At 35.3% G+C, this 12272-nt stretch overlaps 1 protein-coding gene across 2 annotated transcripts in view; it reads right to left on the bottom strand.

Moving 5' to 3' along the window:
* SLIT2 (slit guidance ligand 2) overlaps positions 1–12272 on the bottom strand; it is a 387270-nt gene that overhangs the window by 130490 nt on the left and 244508 nt on the right. For both annotated transcript variants that reach the window (XM_065907114.1, XM_065907115.1), the window contains exons 6-8: positions 9120–9191; positions 2845–2916; positions 119–282 (exon numbers count right to left, since the gene is read on the bottom strand). In XM_065907114.1, the coding sequence (XP_065763186.1) occupies positions 119–282; positions 2845–2916; positions 9120–9191 (308 nt within the window). The remainder of the gene's footprint in view (positions 1–118; positions 283–2844; positions 2917–9119; positions 9192–12272) is intronic.

Raw genomic sequence — 12272 nt, 5'->3', positions numbered from 1 at the left:
ACTCGAGTACAACTGCAGAGGTTAGTGAGGAACAGTGAAACCTTCGAGCATGCACCCTGCAGTTCCTTACATCATGGCATGTGGAAATATGAAAACAGAAAGGTTCTTTCTCCCTTACCGCTGCAGACAAATTCTCGTTTTTGAACCTCAGCTACATTGTGACCCCTCAGGTGAGACGGCCCCATACACTGAGTGTAGAGGCCCACACGAGGCCGTTGGCGCAGCCAGTCCGAGAGCCAGGCCAGGTGGCAGTCACAATACAGGTTGTTCGAGTGGAGTCGACTAAATGAGAGCCAAGCAGTTTAAAGCAAGAAAACAGAACGGAGTTATTTCAAAATTTGGAAAGTTCATTCATAATAATATATAAGTCTATATCGCAACATAAAATAAGTTAAAGCTTAATATGTGCCAACTTAAATTATTTTCCTAAAAATTAAACTGATAACCACAAACTCAAGTCCCTCTTCATCTACTGAGCTAAGCAAATACACAGAGGCTTGAACATGACCACGAAAATCTTTTGCCACAAAGAGACGCACAGAAGTCCGAGGCAAACTGCTCTGCAGTCTCAACATACCGGCAGTCAATGGGGGTGGGGCAGAGAAATGGGAATATCAGAGGCCAGGTAGGGGTAGGAGGCATGTTAGTAAAAGTTGTGGTTCCCAATCTGGTTCCCAGTTAGTCTTGTCATTATTAGTCTCTGTAGAAACTGCTGGCAAAACCTTTTTAGCAGGTCACTTTCATTTTTTGCTGAACCAGACAGAATAATAATTCAATATAAACCGCTTCTTTTCACATCCTGCTTCTGATTTCCTTCTTTTTGTTTAATCACAGTAAAAGGGATTAGCTGCTTTTGGCTCTTGGGGACACAGCCTCAAAGAGCAGGAACTGAAATTAGAAAACATAGATGGCTGGGAGTGAAGGAATTAAGCAGTCCCCTCTACGCTGGCACAGATCCATACCAGATCATGGATCCCTTTCAAGTGGCAAATAGCACTTCTCCATTAATAAAATATCAGACAAACATATCCACTAAATTAGGTAAATGACTTCAAACTGGCTTTTATGTTTTCTCAAACTAAAGAAAAGGACACCCAAAACTATAAATCAAAGCATCATTCCCAGAATCATCTATGACACAGTAATACCATTTTAGCCCTTTTTAGCTGATGTGCTCGATTCTAACCCAATAACAGTAATGGATATTAAAACATGGAACTCAGTCCAGAAAGATAATTGGACCATAAAAATGGAATTTTTAAGTAGCAATGATAATATAGAATAATGAAACAACCAAAGCAAGGGAATTTAAAATTAGATGACTGTTTTACATTCTCCTTGAAGCTGAAGATACAGAACAGACTGTCTTCCATTGAAACTAGATGGCATGCCACAGGACAGAAAGGTACATTTGGGGAAGGCTGGGTGACCTCTGGTGAAGTTCGCTAGGAGGTCAGTGGCGTCTTTTGGAAGCTACAAAGCACATTCCACATCTTTGCTCTGTAAATATTTCCATCTAAACCAAGCCCATTATAATGATTCGATTAGAGGCATATATATTTGAAATGAGAAAACAATATAACAATTTAAAAAGCTGAATAGTATGACAAACTGTAGTGGATTTTTTTACATGAAAATAAGACTCACTATCAAAAAATGCAGATGACAGATGTTTCTGTGATCTTAGTGGCTTTAGTTTTTCACAGATTGAAAGCTTGATCAATTTGCTTTTTTAAAAATTAGCTAACGTCAATGAGAAACCAATTTCATCAAACAGAGTTTGAGTAAACTGGCCCCCTTCATTGGGGCAGATTAGTCTCCATCTGATAGCCCCAGGAAAACAAAATTTAGTTATGTCTGCTTACTTTTGGCATGATTTTATTTTGGTGAATATTTTTCCAAGGAAATTATAATGCCATCCCATGAAGACTCGATTTTAATGAGAAAACATGAATTAGTACTGACATCTAATTCATTAAAAAGTGGCAATTCAACTAATTTTTGATTAAAGAGATAAAATAAATGTAATTTTTGAGTTATATGCTACTGTAAAAATGAAAAATATTTTCAAAAACCTATCAAAATATATTTACCCTACTTAAACACACATTTTTTTTAAGAAGTCCAATGCTTTGGTTATGTTTACCACAATTTCTCACATATTGTATATGATATACTTTTTAAGTCAAGGTGATTCGTGATTCTGAAACCCAATTCAAATGAGATTTATCTCTGAAAACGCTTTAACTAAATACCTCACCCTGGGTTTTGAGGATTAATTCTGCTCTTAAAGAAAGAAAAAAAAAGCTGTAGCAAACATTTTTATTAGAGAATAATTTTTATCCATCTAAAGTATTTTAATGTCCATCTGTAACTCCTGAAAAGATATTTTAAAATATAAATGCTGACACAACCTTAATTATAGAAGCACTAAAGGGTGATGCTGTAATTTTACATTACAAAGACTGTTGGAGAGCCAGTTTAGCTTTATTAGGATTGCTTGCCGTACAGTAATAAAATCATAAAGATTTACCATTTATCATTTCTGACAGCCAATCAAGGAGTCTTCCATTTCTTAATGAAATGTGACCTCCACAATAGCTCAAAGTAAATGTTTTTCTCCCCTCCCAAACTTCGCATAACATATATTATTTAAAAGGAAGATTTCAAGTTTTCAGAATAATAGTTCATTTATTTCAACATTATATCAAGAACTTTTTAAAAAGTGGTGTTTCCCTTGTCTAGCCCATGATGAACTAGTGGTCATATTCTTTACTTACTAAAAATAGTACTTAAGGGGAATCAATTGATTAAATTGATTTTATATATATTGAAGCTACTTACAAAGTCCTAAGTTTAGGCATATGGTTGAAACTTGCCACAGAAAGTCTAGTAATGTTGTTATTGTTGAGAGTGCTGTAGAATAAAAAAAAGTCAGAAATTTTAGATATGAAAATTTACTGATCATTCCATATGTTAACACAGAAAAAAACTTCTTGTGATTATGCAGAACAAGTATCTGTATCTGGTAAAGATGGCATCAAGAAGGCACTATATTATACACAAGATGACAAATAAATTTCATACTTTAACATATTGCTATGCATTCACCAAGTACTTATTACAAATGTATGACTAGCTACAGTATCTTTGATCCTGTAGCTTTAAGCACTTTGTGTCTACATGTCTACTTCTAACATTGGTTAAGGAATGAACATTAGCCATTAGAATATCAGACAATAAAAAAAATTGGACAGTTACAATTCCTTGAAGGGTAATTAGTGTCCATGAGTAAATGAACCCATTTGAAGTCTCCAGCTGAAGTCTCACAACAATAGCACAGAATCAGTTCTGTCAGGTCCTGGAACAGAGTCCTGTTAATGGTTCTTTACTGTGGACATCAGCCACGGTTGAAATTTGAGTCGGAAGAATGATATCTATATGTGGTATTTGCATTGAGTAGAAAAGACGAGACATGCTGTAGCAATATAGTAAAAATTTAATATAGTCTAGCAGTTTTTATTTATATGGCTGCTCTGGGATGAGGGATGCAGGATCTTTAGTTGTGGCATGCAAATTCTTGGTTGCTCATGTGCCATCTAGCTCCCCCACTAGGGATGGAATCTAGGACCCTTGCACTGGGAGCATGGAGTCTTAGCCACTGGACCTCAGGGAAGCCCCTTAGCACTTTTTAGTAGCAGTCACACATCCTATTCTTTGTTTAGTGCTGTGTGGTAGTGATCATGGTTTCTTGAAGCTGGAGTCTTGACCAGGGATGGTCAAGGGAGATACAGTGAAAATAAATATAGTCCTTGCTTGGTTCTAAATTGTCCTACTTTCCCTCTAACACAAGCGTTGTCAGTTGTATTACTACTACTGTCTCTACTACAACTATTACTCATTCATTCATCAAACATTTCCTGAACGGCTCTTATTTTTATGGCAATATGAAATTTCTGAAACTAAATCAGGCATAAAATCCTGTCTCAAAATAGCATACAATTAACTGTGGAGACCAATTACCAAATTACAAAAACTTACAGTTAATAAGATTTAGGAGAGTTTTTTTTTTTTTTTTTTTTTCTCAGTCTTACTGTGACAAGATAGTGAGAAAGATAGTTATCCCAGCAATGGGTGAAAAATGTGGAGATGGCAAATGATTCCAGTACAAAGAAATACAGTAGGGTGATGATTACATAGGACAAGTTGCTGAAGGAGGCAGGAAAGATGGTTCTTTGGTACAGTTGGATGCTGTTTGATACTTGAGAAGTGTTTGAATTAGACATTGAACATTCACTGGTCTACAGAGGCCAGACAGGAAATATACATGAGAGAAGTAGGCTGCTTGTAAAGAAGTAAAATGGGAAAGAGAGATGGAGAAAAGCAGAAAGACAGCTGGGGATGACAAGGAGCTTCGGGATGATGATATTCTTTGTTGTAGCAGCTAATGTTCAGCTCTGATGAACTATTGCTCTGCTGTGATGGAAAGCTGTCAAACAATCTGATTTGCTCAAAAGAAGCTAGAAATGGAAGCTCTTAGACCAAGCTTCCTAATTTTTAAATACTGGCAACTTCAATGTTTCAAAGACTCCATGGGCTATGGGGCCAGTTCTGCTTGGGCTAACCAAGATACACTGAGGTCACTTTAGACTAGCTGATTGCTATGGTTATCAACGGTGGGATACAGGGTATTCAGGAGTCAAGGAATTAACTTAACTTTCTCTGTAAAGCAGGCAGGATGCAATAGCTATAGATCTAGAACACGCACGGACTCTTTTTACTATCCAGTTTTGGAATGTATTGAATGATGTAAGAACTAATCTGTCTGATCTGAATTAAGTCACATAGAAAAAAGAAAAAAAAACCCGCTGAATGAAGGACCTATAAAGCACTGAATTGGTTGACTTACGTTATCTAAAAGCTTCTAGTATTTCCCGGTACTCAAGTGAAATGAGATTTTTCTCAAACACCATTAAAACATATCCCGATGTCTGAAATAAAAGGTTTCACTTCTCAAAGGGATTTGCTTTAAATGACCCCTTTTCCTATCCTCAAAATTTATGGTGACTTTATATGGTTTAAATCTTCAGAGTACACAGCATACTGACTGTTGGATAATGTGACTTTGGGGATAACTTTTTAAAAAATAATTCACACTTGGCAGATATGCATTAATTTTGAACTATAGTTTCTTATGCTTAGTCATTCAGTCGCATCCAACCGTTTGCAGCCCTCTGGACTGTAGCGCACCAGGCTCCTATGTCCGTGGTGATTCTCTAGGCCAAGAACACTGGAGTGGGTTGCCATGCCCTCCTTCAGGGAAACTTCCAAACTCAGGGATCAAACCCAGGTCTCCTGCATTGCAGGCGGATTCTTTACCATCTGAGTCACCAGGGAAGTCGGTAAAGAAGGGGAGCCATCGGTTTCTTACCATTCCACACAAAAGTTTACATTGCATGCTGAAGCCAGTGGCTAACCATTTGAAGACTTCTCAAAATGTCAATTCATTTAATTCAACTAAAGAAATTATCTTAGTATTTTTATTTAGTGTTGTTGCCAGCAAGGGCTCCCAGGTGGCACAAGTGGTAAAGAACCCGCCTGCCAATGCAGAAGACATGGAGGGAAGGGTTTGATCCCTGGGTTAGGAGATCCCCTGGAGGAGGGCATGGCGACCACTCCAGTATTCCTGCCTGGGGAATCCCATGGACAGAGGCGTCTGGTGGGCTACAGTCCATTAGGGTTGCACAGAGTTGGACACAACTGAAGCAACTTAGCATGCAGCACGCACGATGCTGGCAAAGCAATATTGATGTTAATATCTGGTAACTGAACAATATGTGGAACCAATGAAATTATTTTGAAATTAATAATAAGTGTTGATTACGTATAATAACAGGCAGGTGTTATAAAAATTCTCATTATGAAATAATGCAAATTTATATACTGCTTTACTTGCGAACACATTTTCCTGTATGAAAGTCTATTTCTATGTTCAACCTCAAGATTTTGTCTTTGTAATGAGAATATATCCGTGTACAAAGGATATCCTGGTGGCTAAATAAGAAATGTTAGTCTTGGTAATCATTTAGGCCCTCTCAGACTTCGACCTTGATTTATTCCTTCTTATTCCCAAGTGCTAAGCATAGGATTTGGCAGAGTCTGATATTGGATGGATATGAACCACTATGTTTCAATTAAATTAAATTATGTCTATTTTATAGAAAAGGAAAATAAATAAAGCATATAAAACTGGCAAGTCAAGGGATATATGTCATTTCTGAATCTGGTGTCCAAGGAAAAGAAAATACTGATCTACAATTAGTTTCCAGTGTTACTTTTGAGACAGTATCTTATTAGGAAAATAAACTCTAAATCCTATCAATGAAAATTTCCATAAAAAGTCAGTTCATTAAAAACATACAAGTGATAAACTATCTCCCTGCTTTCATCTACCTTGGTTTTTCCTTCTTGAACTTTATTTACTCTCTTCCTTAATATATATTTTAATGAAATAAATTTTCATCAGTGGCCCAGTATGTTTACACCCATCTTCTCCTGTTTGGCCTTAGTATATTCATACCTTCACAAATGAATCACAAATTAACATTTTTAAAGATCTAAAACATTAGAAATCTGAAATTTAAGGTGATGTGCAAATTAATGCTCTTTCATTATTTCCACATGATAAAAAAATATCTCCCAAAGTGTCATGGATGATAGAAGCAATCAAAATGGGTAATTTACTTTCTGAACTCTGTATTTAAAACACTAACTCTACATTTAAAAAGCGCCAGACCAACTGTTTATAATGGGTGAACTTTTGATTTACATGTCAAGAGATTAGGAGATTAGAGTTTAACATATTTAGTCTTTCCAGTGCTCTATCCAATTTAGCCTTAATTCTTCATTAATTTGTTTCTCTAAAGGTTGGGTCAATCACAAGCATTTAAAAAATTAATATATGTTAAAAAAATGTCTGCTTGACTTTATAGTATTTTAACACAAAACATTAAAATTTTTTGATAAAAATACACATTTCCTTGTTTCATGCTGATTTTAATTATTTTCTTTAGCAAACAAACTCTGACCATTAGCTAGCTTTTTGAGATCTACATATTAAAGTAAAAGAGTTCCCAACATTTTGAATTTTTATTTTGACTCCATGAACCATGAGATATTTATCATTCTTTGGTATGTTTCATGATAGTGTGTCTTACAAAAGTCATCCTTTAGATATTGTGTAAATCCAACAAAATATATGAGGTGACTGTGTTTTCTTGAATGTACTGCTCCTAAAAACAGTGATATTAGTTTAGAACCAAAAAAGTAAGTGAAGAGTTACTGCATTTGTAGGTAAAGTGTTTCCAGGGCCGAGTACAGTATTTGGCACATAGCAGTTACTTCCTCTCCCTCTCTCTCAAATATATGTAGAGCACTCAACATACCCTCAATATATTACATATATATTAGTTATTCTATATCTGATAAGTATTTAAGTTCTTTTGCTTAATAATGAAATATTTTATGGTATTCAATTCATTCAAAACATTCAGTAGATTTTTCATAAAATGTTTGGTACCATTAGTAACAAAGTCTTTGATTTGATCTGTGCTATTCAACTAAATAGTACATGTGGCAGTCTCTTCACATATGAGTTTAGTGACATTGACTATAGTTCTGATGTCAGAGCACTATCAAGAAATCTTAGCTCTACCCCAGTTATTTTGACTTTGAAATAGCATTAGTGAACTTCCTATATTGAAAAAGGCTCTGGAACACAATTTTATTTTTATTTTATTTTTTTTTTGGAAACACAATTTTAAAAGTGAACTTATAACTACAGTTTGTATAATAAGCACTTTACATTTTTTTTTCCTTTAGAATAAGATAGATTCTTATCAACAAAGGTGATCTCTCATGTGGTTAGAGAATAGTATATATCCTCAGAACATTTTATTTCAATCAACTCATTCTTACATAATTCCTTAAAAATAATAACTGTATGTGACGCAGCTAGAAATTAGTTTCATTTATTCACAATTAACACCAAAACCATATAGAAAAATTGCTAAAATAAGCCATCCTAGTTGAAACAATCAAGTTTATTCAGAATTACACTCCGTTCTTCAAACTCAATTTATAAAGCAATGGGATCTTTTTTTGGAAGAATTTCATAATTTCTGATAACTTTTAACACATGAACTAAAAATTCAAAACCCCTTCACATTTAATTTAGATTCAGATTGCTGAATAAATTGAGTTGGGGAGAATTATATCTTAGAACTATATTTTATTGGAGGGAGAAATTAGTAAGTATACTTAAAAAGTAGGAAAGGTGAATCTTTGGGGAAATTTTTCAGAAGTGTATAGGCGGCTTAAGCAGCTTTAGGAACTAGTTTTCGTTAAAATTATTTTTCATTATAATTAACAATGTCATTAAAATTATTTTTACAGTGTCAAATATCTGTAGAGATTACTCATTTGTCTCTAATCAATTTTTCAGCAATGTCTGTCCAGCAAGAAAGGACAGAAAATGCCAATTATAATCCAAATCTGTGTGTGGTACTTTATGAAGTCAGTAGACTTTAAAATGGACCTAATAGGCGGCTTATTAAATTTAGAAAGTACATTTTAAAATAACCTTACAAAGATGGTAAGCTATCTAGTTAATATGATATTTTAAAATGAGAAATGTCTTTCCATCGCACAGCAACTAAAATATACCAACATATCAGCTCTTAAGGTTTTTTTTTTTTTTGTAATTTTTCCTGTACAACCGATGCTATCTATATATATAGCAATTCTGGGAATTCTTACAAATCCCGTGTATGAGACTGTTTTACCACAAGGAAAAATACTTAAAAGATAATACGTGTGAACATTTGAGTGTCTTTCCAAAATTAGACAATTCTACCTAAGCACACAGATATGATATACAGGGTTTTGCACCCATGCATTTTCACTCTTCTCTGCATTTGCTCTGAGTTATTTAAGGGCTCTCTTTCTCTTTCAGAAACCATTCTGACACAAGATTTCAAGCTAACAGATAAGCATCCACGTTAGCACTCCCTAAACACAAAGCTCTGGTTAAAAGAGTAGGAGAAATAAGCAGTACTTACAGCACTTCCAGGTCCCGGAGAGCCCTGAATGCCCCATCTTCAATACAGCTGATCTGGTTGTAATCCAGTTGCCTGTTAAACAGATTAGAAGAATATGTAAAAAACTGGACACTAGCAGGGTTAGGTGAAAGGAAGTCTCCTGAAGGGTCTCTCAAGCCCTAGCCGCAACAACCAAAATGCTCTCACAAATCCACTCATCTGCAGAAGAATGTCACAAGCCATTCTGGCCTCGGTGCCGCCACTGAAATCTCTTTTTGTTCTGAACTGTCTGTGCAAATAGCAGCCCTCGGAAAGCGCCAGTAAATAATAACTGCACCTTATATTAAATGCCATAGGAATGCAATTTCATTACATCAAGAAAAGCTATCCATTAAGAGCTTTCAGCGTCATCTTGCTGAAACAATTTCATTAAGGTAAAGGACTGTAAATCACTTAATGTCACATGCACCCCTCAGTGACCTAACAGAATCCATTTATCAGAGAAGCCCAGCTGCATGTTAATTTCACTATCCTTGGCAAGAAAGAGCAAGACTACTTTTAGGTTTTCTTCTTTTAAAAGCAGCTTTCCTTCAAGAACTTCAAATCAAGAAAGAGAAACGACACCCCATCTATCTCCTTGCTATTTCCAACTAGGCATATACTTTACAAAGCGACCAGTTGTTTCATATTAAGCTTCACTGTTTCCATAATTTGCACTATCATTAATGGTGAATCCGCGGCACTGTAAATATTACAGACTTTTCAGTTAAAGAGATTCTCAAATTATACCACTCTCCAGAAACTAACTTTTTAAAGTATTAAGAAAACTAAAAAAAAAGAACAAAATTTCTTTTCTCAAAGATGCTGATTTCAGCCCCAAACACGAAGAAACACATACTACAGCAAGATTGTTAAAATTCTACATATATCTACAGTCAAACATTTAAAGCTGCATTAATTCATTCTAAATAACACAAAACTCAAATAACTAAATCTTCCCCAGCAGTTATTACTCACTTATTAATGTTTAAAGATTGAAAATAAAGCCTGTTTCAAACTTAAGTTTGCTTTTTCCTACCGCTTGTTTGGGGAATTAAAATTTCCTTGTTCATACTAAGGAATTTACTTGGTTGAAACTGACAACTAAGTACTAAATCCCACTGCCTTCTCCTTTTTTCTTAAACAAATAACCAGCTTATATCTAAAATCTAGTAGCCTGATGCTTAGTGATATTATTGTTCTTACAGAGAAAGTATTTTAATGCTTCACTTGAGATAGAAACCAAATGGTTGATGATATAGGTGAGTTGTCAGCCTTGCATGCATTGGGAAGGGAGGTACTTAAATAGGGTAAGCTTATGACCCTAATACAAAGATTAGGATCTTTGTATTATTTCAAGTGCAAGATTCACCAAAAAGGCCTAATTCACATTTGAGGTATGTTCTTAAGGGAACTGTTTGAAATAGCTGCTTTTCTCACAAGGCAATTGAATAAAGGTGCAATGATTTAATTCAGTGACTTTCAGAGGGGCCTCTTCAAATTCCCTACTTTAGAAATTATGTACATAGAGAATGTCTCATGAAATATACATCTCATTTTTAAGAAGGTCTCTGGGGGACATAAGCATACAGGAGGCTACCTTGATGCCATGCAAATTGTGCGATCTAAGACGTGCAATATAAAAAAGGTGAGCCCCGAAGAAGATACAATTTTATTGCCTGTATAAACTAAGGCTTTCCCCAAATAATAGCTACCACTCATGCAACTGTAACAGCCGAAGGCATCTCTGCTTATTAGGAAGTATGCAGACGTATAATTTTATTTTCTAAGAAGACTTTTAAAGACTCATGATGTAATATGGTTGCTGCGCTTCCAAGAAAACACTTACATTCTGGAGCACTTTTGATTTTTACAGATTAAATTCATTTAACAATTAAGTTAATAGCCTTTTTTTTTTATTTTAAAGTGCTAAATATATATCTACACTACTATTCTCTAACCTCCTGAACAATTTATCAAAGCCATTTAAATTAGCACAATGGCATGAAGTGTTACCCTTGACACACTACAAAAGAGAAATTGTTTCCAGACAAATTGGCAAAATCTTTTAATGCTATCAAATTTGCCTAATGCAGTCTCCAGGTTAATCTGTAAAAGGGTGAGCTGTATGTTTGCCCATACCTTATTATCCTTAGCTGTCAATGTATAAATCAGTGCTGACACAGCTTCTTTTAAATCATGCATACTATACACAAAGGGGAAGCCCTGGCTTGCCAGAAAGCACTCAAGCAAATCTTGTCCTACAAGTACTGAAAGGCAGATTACTTTCTCTATACCACCAGAAGTTGAGACGCTGGTGGAAACTTTGCTAATTTCATCCCTCTTTAACATTGCTCAGGATTATATGCTGCTTCTGATTCTTAACAGAAGTCTAAGCCCTTATTGACACTAAAACATTAAGGATATTCGGTTCTCATAGGACCAAATTCTTCCCGAAAAGTTTCCTGAATGCTGTCATGTCTCAGGTCAAATATCTTCTGGGAGGGAAAGTATTTTATGAAAACGTTACTCATTTGAAAGGATAATGAAAATCAAAGCAGACAATTTTTTCATCAATGGATAGATTTTTTTAATATTCAAAGTTACATTTATGGAAAGTGCTGTACCCACATGACTGCTCATGAGAAAATCTCTCTGCACAAACCTCTGTTTATCTGCATATGGTTCAAGATAAACAATGTCAAAGCTACACAAAAGTGTAATTTATTTCAGAGTTTCTGGACTATTTTTCTGCACCTTGTTTTTCTCACGCTGCTCACTTCCTTCACCACCTTTAAACCCTGGGCACTTCTGCTTTCTACAAACAGGAGAGGACGTGGTCAGCCACGAGTTTAGTGACACATTTAGATGTGATTACACACTGTGCCATGGAATTGTTCAGAATTAAGTAATTAGTAAGAGGAAAACTTTTTCACTTTTCCAAGAAGTAATGTTACAGCTATTTATCCAGACATAGGGTAAATTTGTTGATCTATGGATGATAAGAGTACTGGGTGTCTCTAACAGCTCAAGGGTCCTTTTCTAACATGGGCTACTTTCCAGGGAAAAGCGAACTAGCACTTTTCTCATTTTCCTGGGAGAAAGAATGGTATGGATAGGACCACTGGTGGTTTC

The sequence above is a fragment of the Muntiacus reevesi genome, chromosome 16 (genome assembly GCF_963930625.1).
Source record: "Muntiacus reevesi chromosome 16, mMunRee1.1, whole genome shotgun sequence".
Classification (NCBI taxonomy): domain Eukaryota; kingdom Metazoa; phylum Chordata; class Mammalia; order Artiodactyla; family Cervidae; genus Muntiacus; species Muntiacus reevesi.
The sequence above is the reverse complement of the archived record's forward strand: the minus strand, read 5'-3'. Positions and strand labels throughout refer to the sequence as shown.